The sequence below is a fragment of the Euleptes europaea genome, chromosome 2 (assembly GCF_029931775.1).
Source record: "Euleptes europaea isolate rEulEur1 chromosome 2, rEulEur1.hap1, whole genome shotgun sequence".
Taxonomy (NCBI): Eukaryota; Metazoa; Chordata; class Lepidosauria; order Squamata; family Sphaerodactylidae; genus Euleptes; species Euleptes europaea.
Window position 1 is genome coordinate 11205159 of NC_079313.1, and position 23499 is coordinate 11228657.

At 45.6% G+C, this 23499-nt stretch overlaps 1 protein-coding gene across 1 annotated transcript in view; it reads right to left on the reverse strand.

Moving 5' to 3' along the window:
- The window catches only part of ANKRD24 (ankyrin repeat domain 24), a 66230-nt gene extending 49010 nt beyond the window's left edge, over positions 1–17220 (reverse strand). Inside the window, exons 1-3 of the mRNA XM_056843984.1 lie at positions 17096–17220; positions 7185–7315; positions 5510–5598 (exon numbers count right to left, since the gene is read on the reverse strand). Coding sequence (XP_056699962.1) covers positions 5510–5598; positions 7185–7315; positions 17096–17164 — 289 coding nt within the window. The 5' untranslated portion in view covers positions 17165–17220. The remainder of the gene's footprint in view (positions 1–5509; positions 5599–7184; positions 7316–17095) is intronic.
- Positions 17221–23499: the final 6279 nt, after the last annotated feature.

Genomic DNA, 23499 nt, shown 5'->3' on the forward strand with positions numbered 1-23499 from the left:
TCTGTCTAAAAAAATTGGCTTGAAGAGATTCTAAATCGCGATTAAAAGCATTTACCCAGACAGGGATACCATACAAGACCTGGGGTAAAATTTTAGAGTTAAACACCTTAATTGTGGCAGGGATGTATTGGTTGCCCTTATAAAAGAAAAAGGACTTCAATTAACTCGCAGATATTTTCCCTAATTTAGTGATTCTACTTCTGTGTACTGCCCATTTACAGTTATAATTAAAAGAAATGCCCAGATCTTTAAAACTCTTAACCTGTTGGATTTTGGCCTTCCCAATGGCCAGCTGGAGGGCGACCACTTCTTAGAAAAGACTAAAACATTGGACTTAGAATAATTTATTTTGAGAAAATTTAGATGGCAATATTTCTCAAAAGCGACTAAATAGCGTTTGAGTCCAATTTTGGTATAGGATAAAATGGTAGTATCATCAGCATATAATAAGATAGGGATTGTTTTGCCACCTAATTTTGGCGGGTGTCCATTGATAGGGTCTAAAAAACAAGCCAAGTCTGACAGAAACAAATTAAAAAGAAGGGGAGCAAGAATGCAACCTTGCTTCACACCTGTATTTAATGAAATTTTATCAGTGAGGCCGCCGTTTGAGGAAAATTTAACTTGGCTCGTTGTGGGTGAGTGTAGTTTCTTTAAAAGGAATAAAAGACGCAGATCAATTCCTAAACTCAACAGCTTAGACCAGAGAATGTCTCTGTTGATCGAGTCAAATGCAGTCTTTAAGTCAATAAAGGCGACATAGAGTTTCTTACTGCCCAGTTTCATGTACTTTTCTGCAAGAGTGGCCAGGATCAGACAATGATCCAAAGTTGATTTATTTTTGGAGAAGCCAATTTGCTCAGGGCCGATGATGGCATTGTCCTTTACCCATCTAAGGAGATGCTGCTCCAAGTGCTTCGCATACAGTTTGCCTAAGATTGATAAAAGACTAATGGGACGAAAATTTTCAGGTAGGGTTGGGTCACCTTTCTTATAAATAGGAATTATGATTGAATTTAACCAGGAGTTAGGGAGAATACCATATAAATCAATGGAGGTAAATAATTTGACGAGAAGTGGGGCCCACCAATCTGAGAATTCCTTAAACAGCTCTGCAGGGAGACCGTCTGGACCTGGGGCTTTGCTGGATTTCATGCTACTTATCAGATCAATGACTTCTTCAACCTCAACAGCTGGCCATCTAGGGTAATCTGAGGGGATAATTTCATCAGGGTTGAGCCTAAGATTGGTGTGAGAATGAAATAGTAAAATGTTCAACCCAGATTTGGGGTGGGATACTAATTTCAGGTGAAGGGTTGTTATTAGCTGAGGTTACCATTGCTTTACAAAAGGTCTTGCTATCACGGGACTTAAGGGACACAAGAAGATGTGACCATTTTTGTCGGAAGTGGATATTCTTTTTTTCTGTGACCAAGTTTGCATACAACTTTCTGTGTGTAAGGTAGTCGTCAAATCTATCAGAGGCAGCATTCATACTAACTTTCCTAAACAGAGATCTTAGCTGCCTTTTATGGGCTAAACATTCCTTGTCGAACCATGAAACCGGCTTGGTAGAATTGGTCTGGCAAGGTTGGGCCAATGAAAAGCAATGCACTTTGATCTGGGAGAGGGCTGATAAAGTCTCAGTATGCGAGTCAGAGTTCAGAATCGTTGATTTAAGAGCAAGCATTTCCTTAGATTGAAAAAGGGTGAAGAAAGTACTCACCAGAGAGTCAGACCACTTAATTCTTTTCAGGCCTAAAGTTGCCTGTGATACAGAGATGGGTTCTTGCAAGACAGCATTATCAGACAGGCGCATCCAGGAGATTAAAATTGGAAGGTGATCGCTTTCAGAACGAAAATCAATGTTAACAGATTTGACTAAGTCTAAAAATTTGGGGGAACAAATTCCATAGTCGATGACACTTCTCCCTTGCCACGAGTTAAATGTGAAATACTGGGAAGCTGGAAATTGACGGAGTCCATTTAGCGTTATCATATTAAGTTCGATACAGAATTCAATTAATTTGCAACCGGCTTTATTAAAACAAGAGTCTTGAGATTGGCGAAGAAAACCGAGCTGCGGAGGTGCGGGCTCAATGTCATCTAAATCAACAGAAAGGGCCCAACTCCGATTATCGTGGCCAATCCTAGCATTAAAATCCCCTAGAAGGACAATTGGAATCGACGGAAATAATTGGAGAATTTTGACAACAAAATTTGTAAGATTAAACCAGTTTGATTCTAAGTATTTTTCATTTTCAGTAGAAGGAGGTAAATGTTGATTAAAATGAGAAAGGGAGAGGGATTGTAGAGTAAAACAGCTTGGGCAGCGCAATTACAAGTATCGAGTAAGACAAACCTAGAAAAAAGATTTTGCTTGATTAAAATAGCTAGGCCAGCCTTACATCGGCCCTTTGCATTTTCTTTATATGCAGGCAAAGTTAGGGAGAAGAACCCATTTACATTAACATTTCCAGTCGTCCAAGTTTCCTGTAAGCAAATACAATCATATTGTCTAATATAGTTAATAAAATCAGAGTCTTGTACTTTACTGTTCCAGCCAGAGATATTCCAAGATAGCAATTTAACATAACTGACTGGGGCCTTTGTAACTAGTCAGTTGGATTCTTCAATGAGATCCAGCCTCTTATGGGTGTCTTTAAAAATACACCCATTTGATTTTGAAGGACAGAAAGACAAAGAAGGAGCTTGTACATGCACCAGGGGTGTTGTAATATTTAAAATCGAAGTGGGGGAAGTGGGTTTTCCATTACTTGAGGGAGCCCAAGAGTCAAGGGTCGGAAGGGTTGGTTCCGCTGGCAGGCTGGCCCCTTTAAGAGGAGCAGGGGAAGGTGCGGATATAACTGTTTTGTACGACTGGAGAAGCTGGACAGTGCTTTCCAGTTTTCCAATGACTCCCTGTTGTTCCAAGGGAGTTAATTTTTCGAAAGAAAGCAGAAAAGAATCTTCAAGAGAGTTGCAGTCCAGCGGAGTGGCGACTTCTTTCAGTGCCTCATAGGTGTTGGTTGAAGGAAGGTCCAGCTTTGGAATAAGAGGCTCTCTAAGAGGAATTTGTGCAGGTATAAAAGAATCAATCAAGGACTCCGATCTGTCAGCCTCAGGTGGAATATCACGAAGGGGGGTCTTCAATATTTTTGGACTCCTAGGTGGGACAGAGACCTCCTTCGTAGAGTTCATTTTGAAGAGTGGTGTTATGGCTGGGTCATAAAACACTCTCGTGAGCTGAATCTTAAAATTTAATAAAAATCGTCTGGACCTCAAAAGACGTTCAGGAATAAAAGGCTTTTTAAAAGTCAGAATCAATCTTTTTCCCCTGGGGGAGCGGGGGAGATTTTCCACAGCCATCAAGTCAATATGATTGATGTCCATTCTCAGCAAAGAGGCCAGTGAAAAGAGAATGGATCTTCTGTTTTCCCACCTGGCAAAGTTTACAGGCAGATTGGCTATTGAAAGTGCAATTTTGTGATTTAACAGTATTCTCCTAGAAGGCACAGTTACACCAATAGGTATACTCTCAATTTGAGCAACATAGCAGTTCGTACAATGGGTTGGCACCTGCTGATAACCGACTGCACAGTCCTTTGTAGCCTTGCATGAGCCATTCCCATTATCTCTGTTCACCATAAGCTCTTCAAGAGTATGCAGCTTGTAGGATATTTTGTTTAAATGTTCATAAATTTTGCTTGTTGTTTGAGCAGTTAATAGGCTGTGGTCCGCAATTAATTTCACCAGTTCGGCTTTGGAAAAATTACTAATGGAATCCGCTTCAAGGGCTCTGGAGGGAGAAAGCAGTTCTTGGGGGTGAGTAGTACTGCTCGTTACGTCTAAGTCCGGCAGAGATTGAGTATACGCCGGAAACTGCGAATGAGGAGTAGAGGATTGTAAATTATCCTGGAGTTCTAACACCTCAAAGTTGTTAACCGAGCGTGGAGTAAAATAAGCATTGTCCACCTCAAGATTATTTGCAAAAAAGTCCTTTATCTTTAATTGCTTGTAATCTCTCAGCGGCAGAGAGTCGGGTGAGTCCTCGGTCAAACACCCTCTGTTTCTCTTTCTAGCATTTGGCATGACGAATAAATTATTATCAGCCTCCAGCACTACCGACTCTCCCATCCAGCAGACACCAGGTGAATGATGTTTTCCCTCTTAAACATAAAGTTTTAAAAGATTTTAAAAAATTATTATCTGAGTAGTAAAAGTGTGTGGCTTTCTCGCTGGAACCGGAACCTGAGTTTCTTGTTGATTATATATGACAGCCAGCATGACATAGGTCGTTTATGCATGGGTACTTTAACTCATGTTCTCCCCCGGTCTGAATCGGTTGCTCCTTGGAGTTATGCATGAGTTTTCCATCCATTAGAGATGACCTCGTGCCCAGCCCTCGCAACGTCTGGGTCTTTCCATTCCTCTGTTAACCCGACTCTTCCATCTTCCCTGAGCAAAGCCCAGGTGAATTCCCCATGCATAAGGCAAAGTGCGGGACGTGCAAGCTTGGTTTCGCTCACAGCCAATTACAAAGCAGCATGTCCAGAGGTGGGGACTGAAATGCTTCCTGCTTTCTCAGAGCTCTTTCTGAGCAGAAGAAAGGGTTTTTAAAACCGAGACTTGGTTTTCTCCTCAACTTCCTTTCAGATTGCTCCGTTTTTGTTGTTCTTAAAATGCTTTTTAATGTGGCAGTTGGGTTTCGGGGGGGGATTTTCTCTCACAGTAAGCACTACAAAGTAAGCCAATTACAAAGCAGGATTTAAAGGGGCGGGGACTTGATTTGAGCTTGGAGACTGCTGGTGCAGAGATTCCCAACAGGAAAGTGTGGGACCAGCCAGCAATGAACCTCAAGTAAAACTCCATGCATAAATGACCGTAGTGATTCAAGTGCCAGTCCAGGACCTGGGAAAGCCGGGTTTTGAATCCCTGCTTTGCCCTGAAAGCTCGCCAGGTGACCTCGGGCCTGTAACAATCTCTCAGCCTAACCTGCCTTGCAAAGCTGTTGTGAGAATAAACAGGAAGAGGGGAGGACGACGTGTTCAGCCACTTTGGGTCCCGATTCGGGAGGAAAGCAAGATATAAACAAAGAAACAAATAAAATGGAGTCTATTCTGGCCCCGGGCTGGACAGAACCAGCTCAGCTCCTTTCTTCCTGACAGAAATGAGGAGGAGGTGGAGAAGAGGAAGAAGAGTTGGTTTTTATATGCAAACTTTCTCTATCACTTAAGGGAGACTCAAACTGGCTTACAATCTCCTTCCCTTCCCCTCCCCACCAACAGACACCCTGTGAGGTGGGTGGGGCTGAGAGAGCTCTAACAGAGCTGTAACTTGCTCAGGGTCACCCAGCTGGCTTCGTGTGGAGGAGTGGGGAAACAAATCCAGTTCACCAGATTAGCTTCTGCCGCTCCTTTGGAGGAGTGAGGGAATCAAACCCGGTTCTTCAGATCTGACTCCACTGCTCCAAACCACCGCTCTTAACCACTACACCACGCAAGCCCACCTGAACTGTCGGTTGTCATGGCGTCCGCTCCGTTGGCCAGCATCACTTCTAAGCAGTCCACATTCCCTTTCATGGAGGCCAGGTGGAACCTGCCGAGCAAAACCCAGTTGCCTTTAATCCCCACTTGGATGCACGAAGAAGGACATTCTTTGATCTGCCCTGCATTTATTGCCCATCCATTTCATTGGGTGAGCCTCAGTTCTAGCCTTATGAAAATGGAGAGAAAACTCTAGGGCCATTTTTGCATGGTCAGTTTTGATGCTCGCTCAAAGCTCTTTTTTAAAATGCGACTTTAAAAATGCCTTTTCACGGTCTTGACGCAAAAGGAGAAGTTCTACTCCCCCCACTCGCCTGCTCCTTTGTTCCTGTTTGCATAAGCCATTAGCATATGCATAGCTAACGCACCTCTGTTGTTTCGCATGGTTCCTTGAGGGGGATTCTTCGCCGGAAACACCAAAGGCCCCGTTAAATGGGCTCTTTTTAATGCGAAGCAGGTATGCGCAGGCTTTGCAGTCACTTCCGGAATAACGGTTCAGAGTGCAAAATTCAAAAAAATATGTGGGGCAAGTCAGCCTGCAATGCACTACTAATTACTATGCAAAAATGGCCTCTGATATAATTACATGCACATCCCTGTTGCAGACTTCAGTTGTGCAGACTGAACCAGTAACTCTTTATTTTCACATCATCCTTATTCTCCTTGGACCAAACTTCCCCCATAAAAAGCATGCATTTTTCCAGCATTATTTATGCACAAATAAATTAAGATTCGATATTTGAAAAAAAATCCCATGCGAAATCACGATAGAATGAACAATTAGACAAGGAATAGAGAATACAATTGCTGCTGTCATACTGCCCTTGTACAAATCTATGGTGAGACCACACTTGGAATACTGTGTGCAGTTCTGGTCACCACACCTAAAAATGGATATTGCAGAGTTTGGGAAGGTGCAGAAAAGAGCAACCAAAATGATCAGGGGACTAGAGCAGCTGCCCTATGAGGAGCAGTTGAAACACTTAGGGCTGTTTAGCTTGGAAAGAAGGTGGTTAAGGGGAGACATCATAGAGGTTTATAAAATTATGTATGGTATGGAAAGAGTGGACAGGGAGAAGCTTTTCTCCCTCTCTCATAATACTAGGAACGTGGGGTCATCTGCTGAAGCTGGAGGGCGAGAGATTCAAAACAGATCAAAAGAAGTATTTCTTCACACAACGCAGAGTTCAATTGTGGAACTCCCTGCCCCAGGATGTGGTGATGGCTGCCAACTTGGAAGGCTTGAAGAGGGGAGCGGACATGTTCATGGAGGAGAGGGCTATTCATGGCTGTTAGTAGAAATGGATACTAGTCATGATGCCTACCTATTATCTCCAGGATCAGAGGAGCATGTCTATTATATTAGGTGCCGTGGAACACAGGCAGGATAATGCTGCTGTAGTCGTCCTGTTTGTGGGCTTCCTGGAGGCACACGGTTGGCCACTGTGTGAACAGACTGCTGGACTTGATGGGCCTTGGGCTGATCCAGCAGGGCCTTTCTTATGTTCTTAATTTGGAAATTTCCCCCTCTACTATTCTACAGCTCTCATTGTGTGGTGGATTATAAGCTCTCAGGGGCCTGATTTTCCATGCATTTTTTTGTTTTCCCCTGGCTGCAAATAAATGTAAGTAGCTTACGCAGATTTCCCTTCCGCGTCCAGCTTGGTGGGCACCAGGCCCTTCCGGAGAAGGAGTGAAGCAACTCTCTCTGCATCGTTGTACTCCACGGCCTGCAGGAGTTTCTCGTCGTTCTTGCTCCAGTCCTGACTCTGAAAAGCAACCAGAAGAATAACTTCCTTTTCAGTCCAGGTCCCTCACATTTCTTTACATGAAATGTCTCTTCCTGGGGCTGCGATCCAAAGATCTTCTGTCTAGACATGGTGGTAGCATTTGAACTCTGCACTTTGCAGAATCCTCCCTTTGAGCAGGTTGTTCAAGATAACTTATGGAAACAAGTGACTATACCAGAATTTGACGACTGGAAAGACAAGATGTTAGAATACGCAAATATGACCAAAAATGACCTTCATGATGAATCTAACAGATAATGACTCTGTGGACCATTTCCATGAGAAGTGGCAGCCATTCTATTCCTATATATCCAACACATAGTTTAAATAGTTATTTTACATCTATATATCTATCATATAGACAATGCTTTTTATATTTTAGGAACATCTTTTTAGCAATTTTAATACAAGAAAGTAAATAACATAGTTATCTGGAACTTGAATTGTATTTGGAATGTAGAATAATATATATCAATGACCAAAAAGTATGTTTGTATATTGCAAACGGATTTTATTCCCCTCTTCCCCTTCCTGTATCCCATATATACAATAAAAACCTTCTTAAAAAAATAACTTATGGTATAGCCCTGCCATATTACGTTCATCTGAATGCTCACCTGGAGAAGATGAAACCCCCGCATGAGGAAAGTTAGCTTGCCAAGGGGAAGTCTAAACTGGAATCCATCAGAAGGGAACTTTTTCCAACAAATTGCTACCTAGAGTTTCTCGGCTAAACAAAAACCAATTTCTTGGTCTGGGCTCTCTTTTGCTAGCTCTCCACATGTGCAAAGATTGGTAAACAGGTAATCTCCGAATATGCATTTCTTCCCAGCTGCACAACCGAATAAGCATGGGTACTTCTTAGGTTTGCCAACTCCAGGTTGGGAAATTCCTGGAGATTTGGGGATGAAGCTTGGGGAGGGCAAGAACCTCAGTGGAGTATAGTGCCATACAGTCCACCTTAGGGTTGCCAACCTCCAGTTTCTAAAGAAAAGACAGCACGTAGCTCTATATGCAAAAGTATCAAAACAGTGTATTACACTAAAGTAAAGACAACAGTGAAGTGCAAACAAACTTAAACACAACTAAACATAAATTCTATATACACACAATATTGGTAACTCTTCTTAGTGAGTCCAAACAAAGACTTTTAAAGGTTGCACATAAGAAAGTCTTAAATAATGTCTGAAAAGACTGAGTTGCGTCTTGGCGCTTGCAAAGGAAAATTTCCAGGTTTTTTTATGAGATGTTTGATGTTATAGATGAGATGGAAACGTCTTCCGGAATTTGTAAACGTTTTTCGCGTGGTTCCGCTTCTTCAGCCTGTAATAATGAAGTTCATAGGCGCCACAAGTTGGGCTGATTCTTTTCCTTCCAAGGTTTTCTTAGTAACTGTTTTCTTAGTAACTGTCAACTTGCCTTAGCTGGACCTGTTGCTTATATTTGGTAATGGAAAGGAGGACTACTAAGCAGTACAAATTTTCTCAAGATCAGCATTATTAAGGGGTTTGAAACAGTATAAATACAGGCACAGAAAGGCTAGATTTTCAGACCTCTCTCAGAGGGTCTCAAAGATGGTGTTGGTATGTATGGCTTTAAAATATTTAATTCTAGATATTGTGCATTAGATACTTTGAACTAAATCAGACTTATTTGACAGTTATATTTTGAGTTGGATTTTAAAACTGAATAGTATGTAAGACTTGCTTGCTTTACTGCATACACTGTAACTGAATATATTGTTACTGCATACATTATAACTGAATGTAAAGACTTGCATTTACACATATTTACTAGAAGTACATCAATAAAAAGACTTGCTTTTTAAAAGTAGGTAAAGTCGTTGAGTCCTGCTTAGTGTCAGAGGTTGCCTTTGATTGCCTTTTGGTTCTTCACTGAATGTCTTCTGAGTCCTTGCCTAGCCATGCTTGGGCTGGCCCGTCTAAGCGGTCAGGCTCCTGACATGAGTTAGGCCAGTGTTCGCATGTTTACTTTGATGTTCCTTTGCTCTGTGATTCCCACTCCTTGTTCCTTCCCCCTCCCTTTGCTCCGACCTTGAGTAGCTAACGAGCAATGCCATGTTTAGGCTCCTGTCTCCCTCCTTCCTCCCATGCCCCGTTATCTATCTGTTTCCCAGGCCGTTTGAACCTGCAGCTGTGATGTAATCATGTAACCATGCTTTAAGGTATGCCTTGTAGTCTTGCCCGTCATTAGCAGCTTTGAAACTGCAAGTTGCCTTAGCTGGACCTGTTGCTTCTACAATAAAGTTTACCTGCTTCTGACTTGACTGTCTGAGCGAGTGGCTTTTTGGGAATTGCCCAGGTTGGCTGGAGAACCTGACATCAAGCTGCTAATTCCTGATTTTGCCCAAGTTGCTTTGCCTCTCACCTCCCTATTACGGATGAAAGCAAAGGGACCTGAAGCCGCTTTGCCGTCCGCTCGGCTTCAGTGGTCTTCTGAATGCCAAAAAGCGTTTGATACGCTCAAACAGTTGTTCACATCTGAACCAGTGCTACAACATCCAGATTGTGAAAGACCTTTTATTGTGCAGGTGGACGCTTCTGATGTTGCTATGGGGGGGGGGGGCTGTTACAAAGGGATGGGGATGGACATTTGAAGCCGTGCGCTTACTTTTCTAAAAAGTTTTCACAGGCCGAAATTAACTGGGCAATTTGGGAAAAGGAGGCGGCCGCTGTGAAACATGCCCTCACGGTCTGGAGGCATTTTCTGGAGGGGGTTGAGGTGCCTTTTGAGGTCTGGACCGACCACAAGAACCTAGAGGTGCTTAAAGGCTCCAGAAAGCTATCAGCAAAGCAGGTTCATTGGGCACAGTTCTTTGCCAAGTTTCAGTTCATGTTAAAACATGTGCCAGGAAAGGACAATTCTTTGGCTGATGCGTTGTCCCGGCTTCCCCAGTACCATGGTCAAATTGATTGTCCTGTTGATTCTCTCTTCATCCCAGAGCAGCGGGGGGGGGGGGTTCAGGTTTGGCCGTGACCACCCGGGCTCAAAGCCGGGTGAAGGACTCCGCCGTGGCCAGCAGACTCCCGGAGGCTTTCTGGGTAAAATTGAACGAAGCCACGCTTCAGGAGGAGGGAAGCCAGGTCCTCCCCCAAGCCCTCACCCGCTGAGGGGACCTGTGGTTTCATGGAGAACAGCTTTATGTGCCTGAAACTATTAGGAGGGAAGTTTTGGAGATGGTTCATGGGGCGAAAACAGCTGGACATTTTGGGTTTGTCAAGTCTTTGCATTTGCTGCGGCGTCAGTTTTGGTGGCCGGGAATGAGGGCGGATGTGGATCTGTTTGTGCGCAGTTGTCCCACCTGTGCAGCCTCGAAAAAACTTATGGGGAAGCCCCTGGACTCCTGAAACCTCTGGAAGCCCCATCTGTTCCTTGGGAAGTCATTGCCATGGACTTTATTACGGACCTTCCTCCCAGTCGGGGGAAAACAGTGTTGTGGGTGGTGACGGACTTATTTCGTTCCCTGTTCGGGTTTGCCTTCTGCCCAAAAGTTAGCACGTATGTTCGTTACACATGTGATGAAATATCACGGGTTGCCACACAAGGTAATTTCTGACAGGGGGCCACAATTTGTAGCGCAATTTTTGAGAGCCTTCCTGAAATTGATGGGGGTGGAACAAGGTTTGTCTTCACCTTACCATCCTCAAACGGATGGACAAACTGAAGAGTCAATGCTGTAATTTAATGTTATTTACGCTGTTATGTGAATTACCATCAGGATAATTGGGTCGAATTGTTGCCCTTTGCTGAATATGCTTACAATAATGCTCCCCATTCGTCTACGGGGTTTAGCCCTTTCCAGGTGGTGCATGGCAGAGTTTGGGCCTTTCGGGAACACAACCCTTACCCCGGAGGTGGAAGGTACAGGAGAAATCAAAGATTGGGTACACGTTGTACAACCACCTGGCCTTGGCTCCAGAAAAATTTGGAACGAGCTAAAAACAAGTACAAAGAGCAAGTGGATAAACATCGTTCACCTGGGTGGGATCTAAAAGTGGGGGATCAAGTGTATCTGTCCACGAAAAATCTACGGTCTTTACGTCCTAGCTGTCAGGCTGTCTGTAAACTCCTCATTTCGCCTTGACTCAAGGTTGTTTTCTGGCGCAGCTGCCAGTTGCTTTGCTTTGCCTCGGTTCCCAGGGTCTGAAGTTCGTGGGAGCTTGGCGTTTCCAGACTGCATATGTTATCATGATGTGACTGTACTTCTGTGTCTGTAATTCTCCATATAACCAAGTGCACCCCCATCCCCCACCGTTCCTGCCTTTTGATCTCTAAGCTCTGCATACCTGTTTCAATAAACCAACTCTTTTGGACTTTTGTCTCTTGATGTGGCTATTGGATTTTGGTACCTACAAGTGCTTACACTAGTAAGAAACTCAGTGAGAAGTATATAGGTCCCTATCCCATTACCAGGGTGATCAACGAGGTCACAGCGGAATTAGCGCTTCCTAAAACTCTCAGAGGGATCCACCCAGTGTTTCATATCAGACTCCTCAAACCCTATACGGCAGCCCCCCACTTCCACCCTGAGCCTGAACCTGAAGAGCCCACCGTGGGGGGGGGGTACATCTGGAAGTGTCTAAAATTCTGGATTCCAAACTGAAAAGGGGAAAGCTGTTTTATCTGGTTCGGTGGAAACATCTGGGGCTGGCCGATTATGAGTGGGTAGCCGCTCCACATGTGGCGGCCCCTCGGCTGGTTCGTGAGTTTCACAGTGCTTACCCTCTAAAGCCCCAACCAAGCTCGGATGGAGGAGGGGGGCCTTAAGGGGGGCAGAATGTCAGAGATTGCCTTCAATTGCCTTTTGGTTCTTCACTGAATGTCTTCTGAGTCCTTGCCTAGCCATGATTGGGTTGGCCCTGTCAAGAAGCTGAGACCTCTCAATTTCTTGGATTGCATGATTTTTTTGGTTCAGGCCTGGGAGGCCTATAGATTTTGTGTTATTGGGATTTTAGACCAGAAAAATAAGTTTCCTTTTGAAAACTGCTTCTGTGGAGGGAGTAAGTTAAGCCCCAGCTGCTTCTCATTAAACCTTTCCCCTTTTTGGAATGCAAGGCCAGGCATTGCCATAGTAACTAATTGGTCAGCCATCATGACAATGTCCAGGTGCAGGTAGTTCTGTAAGCTTCCTCACCTGGACACATCACTTAAGGAGTCAGCATTTCTGACCAAGCGATTAATTACCAGCTAAGTGCTTTCGTTTTCTCGATTGGTTTCTATGAGCTCATCCTTTTGAGAAAACAAATATAAGGACAGACCAACCCTAAACAAACTATGCACGCTTTGGGGTGCACAGCAGGAAGGCTGTGCTGGCTGCATCACAACCCATTTGATTTTGGCCCTATGGGGAAACTCTGGTCAACTTGACCTGCTTGGAGAAACCTTTTGGACAACCTTTTTAAACTTTTGAATGCTGGAAGCATCTTTGGAAGTTGGTAACTATAAACCTGATGCAAGAAACCTTTGCCAATCCTTTTGAACCAAAAAGGCTTTTGAATGTATTAGCTAGCTATGCTAAATAGTTTATTATTTTCTTGCTTAACACTTCATGACTTTTTCTTTCCTGTAAAGCAGCTTGAATCTTATAAATAAATTGTTAGCCTTTAAATGGCTTGTGTCTGTGATTTTGGGATTCCAAGCCTAAATTCTAAGTGCCTTGTTTGAGTGTAAAAAACCACCTACCAAAACCTAAGACATTTTTTGGAGTGTAATCTTTCCCTGGCAGGCTTCTACCTTGCAGGTAAGCGTTACACTTAACTTTTGAAGCTTGGCAGGGGTTACTCTGGACCCCATGCCTGGAGGCTTACCTTTTGGTCCAGAGTTGGTGGCAGCTACTGAATTAAACTTGGGGTGAAAACCTGGAGTTTAATATTTTGGGAAACGTTTGACCAAACCAAAGCAACCCAACTGGTGGAGACTCTTTGACAGGCCTGTCTAAGCGGTCAGGCTCCTGACATGAGTTAGGCCAGTGTTCGCATGTTTACTTTGATGTTCCTTTGCTCTGTGATTCCCACTCCTTGTTCCTTCCCCCTCCCTTTGCTCCGACCTTGAGTAGCTAACGAGCAATGCCATGTTTAGGCTCCTGTCTCCCTCCTTCCTCCCATGCCCCGTTATCTATCTGTTTCCCAGGCCGTTTGAACCTGCAGCTGTGATGTGATCATGTAACCATGCTTTAAGGTATGCCTTGTAGTCTTGCCCGTCATTAGCAGCTTTGAAACTGCAAGTTGCCTTAGCTGGACCTGTTGCTTCTACAATAAAGTTTACCTGCTTCTGACTTGACTGTCTGAGCGAGTGGCTTTTTGGGAATTGCCCAGGTTGGCTGGAGAACCTAGTAGGTGACTATCTGCATAAGATAACATATCACTTCTCAGGAAGAGGTCCATTCTAAGAGTATAGTCACTCAAAGGCATGACCCGCTTCAGGTTGCTTAAAGTTTTTTTTTTTTTTTTATCTTGATTTGGAAAAGCCTTACACTGCAAGTAAAGCCAGGCAAGACTAGATTTTCCAGAGTAAAGATCAGCAGAAGATCACAAGGCTGAGCCAGGTCACCTTCAGAGGGTTTTGTAGAAGGAATGGCACAAGACCTTTTTGGTGCCGGGGACCAAACATTCAACTGTTACTTTCCCATCACTATGGTGCTAAAAATCTGATCATATACCAAGTATATTTTTCTCAATATTATAAGACCTCTATGGCCATTTTTGCAGGGTCAATTTTGATGCTCGCTCAAAGCTCCTTTTTTTAAATGCGACCTTTAAAATGCCTGTTCACGGTCCTGATGCAAAAGGAGAAATTCCAATTCCCACACACATGCCTGCTCCTTCATTCCTGTTTGCATAGCCATTAGCAACCGCCGTATGCATAGCTAACGTGCGGCTGTGACTTTGCATGCTTCCTTGAGGGAATTCTTCCCGGCAGGGGCAGAGCAAACACAAAAGGTCGCAATAAAGGGGCTCTTAAGAAATGCGAAGCAGGCATGCTTTTCAGTCACTTCCTGGGTGATGGTTCAGCATGAAAAACTCAAAAAAATATGTGGGGCCTGGAACGTGCTGCTAATTACCAAGCATAAATGGCCTATGATTCCAATATTACACTTTTCATGAAGGAAATAGTTACTATTTCAATTTTTTAACGTAGGTGTCTCTAGATGAGAGAATTTTCATTTTAAAGAGAAATGAAGACTTTAAAAACTTGGTTTCTGTGCAAAGGTTGCCCCTCCCCCCCCCACACACACACTTCAACCAGACCTATAGGTTTGCGGCATTCACTCCAAAGGTGGCTGGCCCATATCTGTTCACAGCTTGTCTCTCAGCTACACAGCTCTGACATCAACGCAGGCCACATCCTTAAATCTCCTTATCTGGGGGTTTAAAATCTAGGCCAAACGAGAGAATTCGGCATAGATGCAATCTACCCTGTCAAGGTGGAGAAGGGGGGCACAGGAGCTAGGTTCCCATAGACTCAAGTTCTCATGTCCCTTTCTCCAGTCTTCTATCCAAGGAGGTGAAAAATTTGGTAGGCACACAGAGATAGCCGGGGGAAGACTCCAACCCATAATAGTACCCATAACAACATGGGATTATTTAGACATTCAGTAGCACTATATTTTTTCTGTTTTAATGTCTCAGCAACCCTTCAGTGTAGGTCAGGATTATTATCCAGGGGGATGGGAGTCTAAGGCTACCAGGAATAAGCATAGGGGGGAATATCCAATGAGTGTGTGTGTGTGGGGGGGAGTGATTGCAGAATTATAATCAAGAATAATTCATCTGAAATCATTTAGAAGAAGAGTTGGATTTTATACCCCGATTTCCTCAACCTTTAAGGAGTCTCAAACCGGTTTACAATCGCCTTCCCTTCCTCTCCCCACAACAGACACCTCGTGAGGTAGGTGGGGCTGAGAGAGCTCGGAGATAGCTGTGACTAGCCCAAGGTCACCCAGCTGGCTTCATGTGGAGGAGTGGGGAAACCAACCAGGTTTTACCAGATTAGAGTCCGCTGCTCATGTGGAGGAGTGGGGAATCAAACCCAGCTCTCCAGATTAGAGCCCTCTGCTGTTAACCACTATACCACGCTGGCTCTCTTTACCACTATTACCACCACCACCCCAATACACCACATACAGAAAGCTAGGCCAGATGTTGGGCCAGTCAGTCGCATGGATGGCAAACCCCCACACACAACTCTTTCCTCTCTCAACATGGCCTACCTCACAAGACTGTTGTGAGGAAACGGATTTATTCCCCCCTCCCCTTCTGCATTCTCCTGAGTCTCCTAAAGGAAGGCATATGTGCAAGGGATGAATAGATCATTGTCAGAGGCAAACCCTGCTTCAAAAGAGCTTCTGTCTAGACATAAGGAATTTCTAACAGAGCGATTCCTCAGTGGAACAGGCTTCCTCGGGAGCTCTCCTTCCCTGGAGGTTTCGAAGCAGAGGCTGGATGGCCATCTGTCAGCAATGCTGATTCTCTGACCTTAGGCAGATGATGAGAGGGAGGGCATCTTGGCCATCTTCTGGGCATGGAGTAGGGGTCACTGGGGGTGTTGGAGGGGAGGTAGTTGTGAATTTCATGCATTGTGCAGGGGGTTGGACTAGATAACCCTGGTGGTCCCTTCCAACTCTATGATTCTATGAACATCCCAAACGGTATCCTAAGGGTAGAGAGAACTGAACGCCCTTACCGCCCTGAAAATGAAATTATTTGCATTTTGACTGGGCATTCCAAGAGAAGGGGGCAAGAAATGCAAAGGCTGCGAGGGGTATGGAAGGGGTAGAAGAAACCCAGAATATGGAATGGGAAGGAAGAGAGATTTCACAAGGAGGGTGCTGGACTAGAAACCGGCTGGCTTCAGGGTAAATTCCCCTCTGAGCCATGGTGGCTTGCTGGGCGACTGTTGGCTAGGCACTTTCTCCCAGCCTCACCTCCTTGACAAGGTTCATAGAATCGTAGAGTTGGAAGGGACCACCAGGGCCATCTAGTCCAATCCCCTGCCCAATGCAGGAAATCTACAACTACCTCCCCCCATACACACACACCCAGTGACCCCTACTCATGCCCAGAAGGTGGCCAAGATGCCCTCCCTCTCATGATCTGCCTAAGGTCATAGAATCAGCATTGCTGACAGATGGCCATTTAGCCTCTGCTTCAAAACCTCCAGGGAAGGAGAGCCCACCACCTCCCGAGAAAGCCTGTTCCACCGAGGAACAGCTCTTAGAAAATTCTTCCTACTGTCTAGACGGAAACTCTTTTGATTTAATTTCAACCCGTTGGTTCATGTGAACATAAAATGGGGGAAGGGACATTATATTCCGCTTTGGGCCTTTCAGTAACATTCAACGTCATCTTCTGAAATAAGGGAGGATGTTCCTTTCTAAATACAGGGGCTCATTCATCTCCCAGTTCTATCCCTGGTATTCTTTTCCTGTTCTGCCGTTTGTAATTTAGCAAGTGTGCCTCTGCACACATGCAGAGTTTATCCGTCCGTCGCCCCATCCCCATGCCTATTTCCCCACATTGACCAGCCTCCTAATCTATGAGACAGTAAGGGAATGGGGCTTTCAGATCCGGTGAGCTGAACAACACGTTTTAGAGTGGGATGAATGGAGGGGAAGGTGGGGTGAAGAAAGGAGGCTGGATGAAATTCCACAGGCTGGGAGAAGGAGGAGGAGGGAAGGAAGCTGTGCTGGAAGGGAGGGCTCCCGGCTTGGGAAGCGAAGGGAAGGGGGGAGAGACTTACTGCAAAGGAGGAGGTGGTGCAGAAGCAAATCTGCTTCATGGTTCCTCCCAGGAGATACCGCGCAGCCATCCATGCGACCGACTGACCGGCCCGACACCTGGCCTGGCAACACGGGAGAAGGATAAAGGATGGAGCTTTCTGGTCCTGATGCTGAGGATGAAGGCAGCCTGAAGCAAGCGACTCGAAGCCCAGCCAAAGAGGGACCAGCTCCCTCTAGTGGCTGGAAGGGGAACTGGGGGATGCTCCCCCCCCCCCCAAGTAAATAGGGAGAGGTTGGCCACTGTGTGAACAGACTGCTGGACTTGATGGGCCTTGGTCTGATCCAGCAGGGCTTTTCTAATGTTCTTATCGTTTACCCTGATTCCTTTCTCTTTGGGGGGGGGGGGGGCGGGGTATAGGTAGCGGGGCTCAGGCCTGCTTGGGAATCGTGCCTCCTCGTTTTCTCGTTTCCGTGTACACGCTGTTACTCAGTCGTGGGCACGCTGCGTAGGGTTGCCAACCTCCAGGTAGTAGCTGGAGATCTCCTGCTATTACAACTGGTCTCCCGCCGACAGAGATCTGTTTGCCGGGAGAAAATGGCCGCTTTGGCAATTGGACTCTATGGCGTTTAAGTCCCTCCCCTCCCCAAACCCCGCCTTTCTCAGGCTCCGCCCCAAAAACCTCCTACCCTTCGTGAATCCTAGCCTAGCGATCCTAGCCTAGAGGCAATCCTAGCCTAGAGGCCTCTTCCAGGAGGGATTGTTCTATAATTGATCCAAGTAATCCAATTAATTTTTGGATCTTGAGCTAGGCTTACCATGTTGCCCACTATAGCAACCTCCAACCCCTGGCCTCCGAGCTCCCGCTGTTGCTCAGTTGAGCAGCAGGAGCAAAATTGTGGTGGAGGGGGCCCTAGCATCGGATGACGCTCTAGGAATTCCCCAAATCTCTATAGTAAAAACCCATCCGTTCACCTGGAGAAAATGGCCGCTTTGGCAATTGGACTCTATGGCATTGAAGTCCCTCCGCTCCTCAAACCTCGCCCTTCTCGGGCTCCACCCCAAGGACCTCCCGCCGGTGGCGAAGAGGGACCTGGCAACCCTATCTGGCAGCTCTCTCTTCCTTGGCCAGGCTGGGGTCTGCATTCCCGTGGCCCCAGAAATAGTGGCAAACTGCCCCCCCCCATTTTGCTCTTGGCTCCCACTGTCAAATTGCTGACTGTAAAGGCCTGCCAGGCAGAGGTTCTGGATTAGGGCATTTTGCAGGGTGCACGGATGGTGTTGAAAATATTATTGAGTTCCTATTTATTATTAATTTGTGGGACTTTTATTATGAAGTCCTCGATGGCAAAATTAGGGATTCCTCTGCCAAGGCTGCAAACTTTCTTCTGGGCCCTAGGGTTGCCATCCTCCAAGGCGACGCTGTCATGGCTTGTCTGGTCCATTTGTTCCGTATCAAGCCGGCTAAGTCCAGTTCAAGATTTGTAATCGAGAGACTTTATCTATACGTGACTATTGTTGATGACCCGTGGTGGCGTGATATATTTTTCCGCTGTTGTCTTCAGGATATTGTAGTAGAACACATGAACCTGCCTTATACTGAATCAGACCCTTGGTCCATCAAAGTCAGTATTGTCTACTCAGACCGGCAGCGGCTCTCCAGGGTCTCCGGCAGGGGTCTTTCACATCACCTACTTGCCTGGTCCCTTTAACTGGAGATGCCGGGGATTGAACCGGGGACCTTCTGCACGCCAAGCAGAGGCTCTACAAACTGAGCCACAGCCCCTCCCCAAGTTTACATGTATAATCAGGAAGTGGCATGATTCTACTGCCCTGATTGGAATATTTGTAGCTTACAAGTATTACTAGGAACTGGCATGAATTTAATGCCCTGATTGGAATATCATTGTTTTTTCGTTGGTTTTCTGTTTTAATTTAATTTAATACTAATGTAGACTTATCTAAATGACTAATACACAATAAATTCTTGAGCTCTGAAAATTAAACCTTGATTCTTGAGCCCACGTGTTGTCCATTTGTTATAACCTCCAGGTGGTGGCTGGAGATCTCCCGCTGTTACAACTGATCTCCTCAGGCTCCACCCGCAAAATCGCCAGGTATTTCCCAACCCAGAGCTGGCAACCCTACCCGCTCCTGTGCTTTTAAGGGTGGCTAGACACGGTAAATCAGCAGGGGAAGCTTTGCCCATTGTTTTAATTTTCATTGCAGGAAAGGGTTCGCCACCTGCTAAATTTCTGTGTGTCTGGTTTTATCCTCCTTTTCTTTCCCTGTGCCTCAGTTTCCCTCCAGGTTGCTTTCTCTCTCCCTTGACTCGTTATCCATTGTCAAAAGGGGAGACTTTCTTCCTCCCCAACCCCCACACCATCCACCAGGAAACCAGAAACCTGAGAGATGGGCTGCCAACTGTTGTTCTCCCCCCCACATCATACCTAGAAGGAGGTAGCTGGATAGGTGTCTGAGCCAGGTGACCCATGTTGGGGGAGGGGAATCATGCAATGAACAGGTGGTTTTCGCAGAACTGCAGGCTTACACGCACTCACGAACACATGAACCTTGTTCTGAACCAGGCCAGTGATCTGAGTCAATCTACTCAGACTGGCAGCAACTCTCCAGGGTCTCAGGCTGAGGTCTTTCACATCACCTTCTTGCCTGGTTCCTTTAACTGGAGATGCCAAGGATTGAACCTGGGACCTTCCGCATGCCAAGCCAATGCTCTACCACTGAGCCACAGCCCCTCCCCTACCGCCAGGGGTTGTTCCATCCCCTGCAATATTTATGAAATAGAAAACAGGACAGCTTCTGGGTTTTTAATCCCTCTTCTCGTGCTACGGCTCCTCGTCTCTGTCCATGCTGTCAGGCCTGTTGCTATTCCTGCCCTTGCCCAAGTCCTGCAAGTGTGAAAGGACGGGTTGCCAACCTCCAGATGGGGCTTTGGGGGGGGGGGTGTTCTCCTGAACTTATAATTGCTCTCTGGCTGCCCTGAAGGAAATGGCAACTTCAGAAGGGCAAACAGTATGGCATCATATCATAGAGTTGGAAGGGGCCATGCAGGCCATCTAGTCCAACCCCCTGCTCAATGCAGGATCAGCCTAGAGCATCCCTGACAAGTGCTTGTCCAGCCTCTGCTTAAAGTCTGCCAGGGAGGGGGAGCTCGCCACCTCCCTAGGTAGCTGATTCCACTGTTCAACCGTTACTGTAAAAAATTTTCCCCTAATATCCAGTTGGTATCTCTCTGTCTGAAATTTAAAGCCATTATTGCGAATCCTCTCCTCTGCTGCCAACAGGAACAGCTCCTTGCCCTCCTCTCAGTGACAGCCCTTCAGATGGATCATTCCCAACTTCCTCAGCCTTTCCTTGTAGGATTTGGTCTCCAGGGAGGGGGAGCTCACCCCCTCCCTAGGTGGCCGATTCCACTGTCGAACAACTCTTTCTGCAAAAAAATATTTTCCTAATATCCAGCTGGTACCTTTCCGCCCGCAATTTAAATCCCTTATTGTGAGTCCGATCCTCTGCTGCCAACAGGAACAGCTCCCTGCCCTCCTCTAAGCGACAGCCCTTCAAATCCTTAAAGAGAGCAATCCTGTCCCCTTTCAACCTCCTCCATCCTTGCTGAGCTCTCCCCTTTCCCCAAACTCCACCCTCAGTGTTAGCCACCCTGCTCCAAAATCGTATGTACAGCTCAAATAAGGAAGGATATCTTTGGGTTAGGGGTGGCCAGATTTCAGCAGTTCTGTAAATGCCTGCTCCCAAGCGTTCTGTGCTGTGCTGCTCACTTCCTGGAATGGCTTGCCGGAGGAGTTCAGAAGGACTCCTGTAGTCCTGCAGAATGTGTAAAAAAGACAAGTTCCAGGGGGGCATTTTTACAAAGGAAACAGGATTGTCATCGACGCCTAGGACTTTTTAAAAAAAGGACATCTCCAGTACACTGTTTATTGTGCGTGTCATTGTTTTCTAACTTTACATTCCAGCTTCTTTGTGTGATTCAGTGTATGTATGATAGGATTTTTATGGCACTGTTTGCCAGGTTTTTTTATACCATCTTGTTACAACAAACAGTTGTACTACCAGGTGTATTATATTGTACTGTTTTTCATGCTGCGTATATTAAACTTTCTCGGTGAGAAAGGGACCCTATAAATGAGGTAAGTAAATAAATAGTTCTGAGGTTTCACTCTGCACTAGGGTTGCCAACCTCCAGGTACTAGCTGGAGATCTCCTGCTATTACAATTAATCTCCAGGCGACAGAGACCAGTTCCCCTGGATTAAATGGCTGCTTTGGCAATTGGATTCTAAGGCATTGAAGTCCCTCCCCAAACCCCACCCTCCTCAGGCTCCGCCCCAAAATCTCCAGGTATTTCCCAACCCGGAGCTGACAACCCTACTCTGCACTACATCCCACCCTTTCTTAATTCCTGCTTCGGTGGATGAATTCTAAAAATTAATTCCAGAACTTGAGCATGGGTAGATTGCCACAAGTATCAGCTCCTTGGTGTTTTCTCCCTGACAATCATGTGGGGATTGAAAGAAAACAGCAAAAAAAGTGACTTAATATGACAATCTATGTGAACGCAACATTTTTCTGTGTGGTCGTTTATGGATGCGCCACTGGCATTCCTGCGCATCGTAAGACACCAGCAGAAGTGTGTATTACTGACATACACGGGAGCATCAAATAAACACTGCAACAAAAAAGTAGTTGTAAAGATGTAAACAAATGGAAGGAACCTGTAGTAAATTTTGCTTGCCCCATTGCCATGTACAGAATTCAAAACTAAAAAAATAAGAAAACTGGTGGATTTGTAATGCTCCAGTTCCAGCTTTGGAGAAAAAGTAATTCAGAACTCCAAAATCCAGGGTTTGGAATGAGAGTATTTCTGGAGCATCCAGATTTAGTTTTCTCGTGAAATACTCTTGAACAAGGGAAGGGAAGCCTTGCATCCAGGCCACTGATCTGAATTCAACAGAATGATATGCTTCGGTTAAATACCAACAGCAGTTGGTTAAATCACAGACTAACAGTAGGGTTGCCAACCTCCAGGTGGTGGCTGGAGGTCTCTCGTTATTGCAACTGATCTCCAGGCGGCAGAGATCAGTTCCCCTGGAGGAAATGGCCGCTTTGGAAGGTGGATTCTATGGCATTATACCCAACTGAAGCCTCTCCCTCCCTAACCCCTGCCTTCCACAGGCTCCACACCCAAAATCTCCAGGTATTTCCCAGCTTGGAGCTGGCAACTCTGTCACAATGCTTCAACGGCCACAAAACCAGCTTTTACTCACATCGGACTTCTTAAATCGGGCTTTGAGGCTCTTCATCTCAGTTTCGGTCCCGTGAGCTCTGTGCAAAGGAAAAGGAAGACAGATGTTTCAGTGCCTCATGTCTACATGGGAATATGCTGGGGCTCACACTTTGCTGGAAGCCTAGGGTTGCCAGGTCCCTCTTCACCACTGGTGGGGATAGAGGGGTTTGGGGAGGGGAGGGACTTCAATGCCAAAGAGTCCAATTGCCAAAGCGGCTTCTCCAGGTGAACTGATCTCTATTGGCTGGAGACCAGTTGTAATAGCAGGAGATCTCCAGCTAGTACCTGGAGGTTGGCAACCCTATGGAAGCCCCAGTGCTTGTCCTTAAAGTCCAAGCCTTAAGATTTGAAGGTGATGGGCTCAGTTACTGAGCCAGGACAAGATCAAATGCACTCTTCTGGTGCTCAGGACAACTATGCTCTTTGCATGCCCAGAGATACTGCTTCCTTTACTATTGGTTTCTATGTTCTAGACTCTCCTCTGGTATATAGAAAGATTTTTTGTGGCAGAGCTGCTGGATCTCAAATCTGCTTGTAAACTTTGTGTATATGTATAAGGTTGCCAGGTCCCTCTTTGCCACCTGCGAGAGATTTTGGGGGCGGAAGCTGAGGAAGGCGGGGTTTGGAGAGAGGAGGGACTTCAATGCCATAGAGTCCAATGGCCAAAGCAGCCATTTTCTCCAGGGGAACTGATTTCTATTGGCTGGAGATCAGTTGTAATAGCAGGAGATCTCCAGCTAGTACCTTGAGGTTAGAAGATAAGTTAGCTTGCTGTGTCGTGTGTTTGAAAGATTATGTAGCAAATACAAGCCAATATTATGTATGAAATTGGTTATATTGAATAAATAAACAAACAATTGTGCTGACAATCAATAAGTGAAATACAAAAATACAAAATACCACAGGTATGAAGACATACAAAGCCCAAGCAAGGTTACCCACTCCTACTCAAATTATTCCTTCCCATTGTCCATTCTTGGTAGGGCCAAAATTCAAGTCCACGCACTAAGTGCAAAATTATGCGCTAGTATTTTTCCTTATATCTTCAATGAGAAACCCAGGTATTATAACCTGAACAAGATTCCAGTTGTCCTCTGAGCCAAGTAA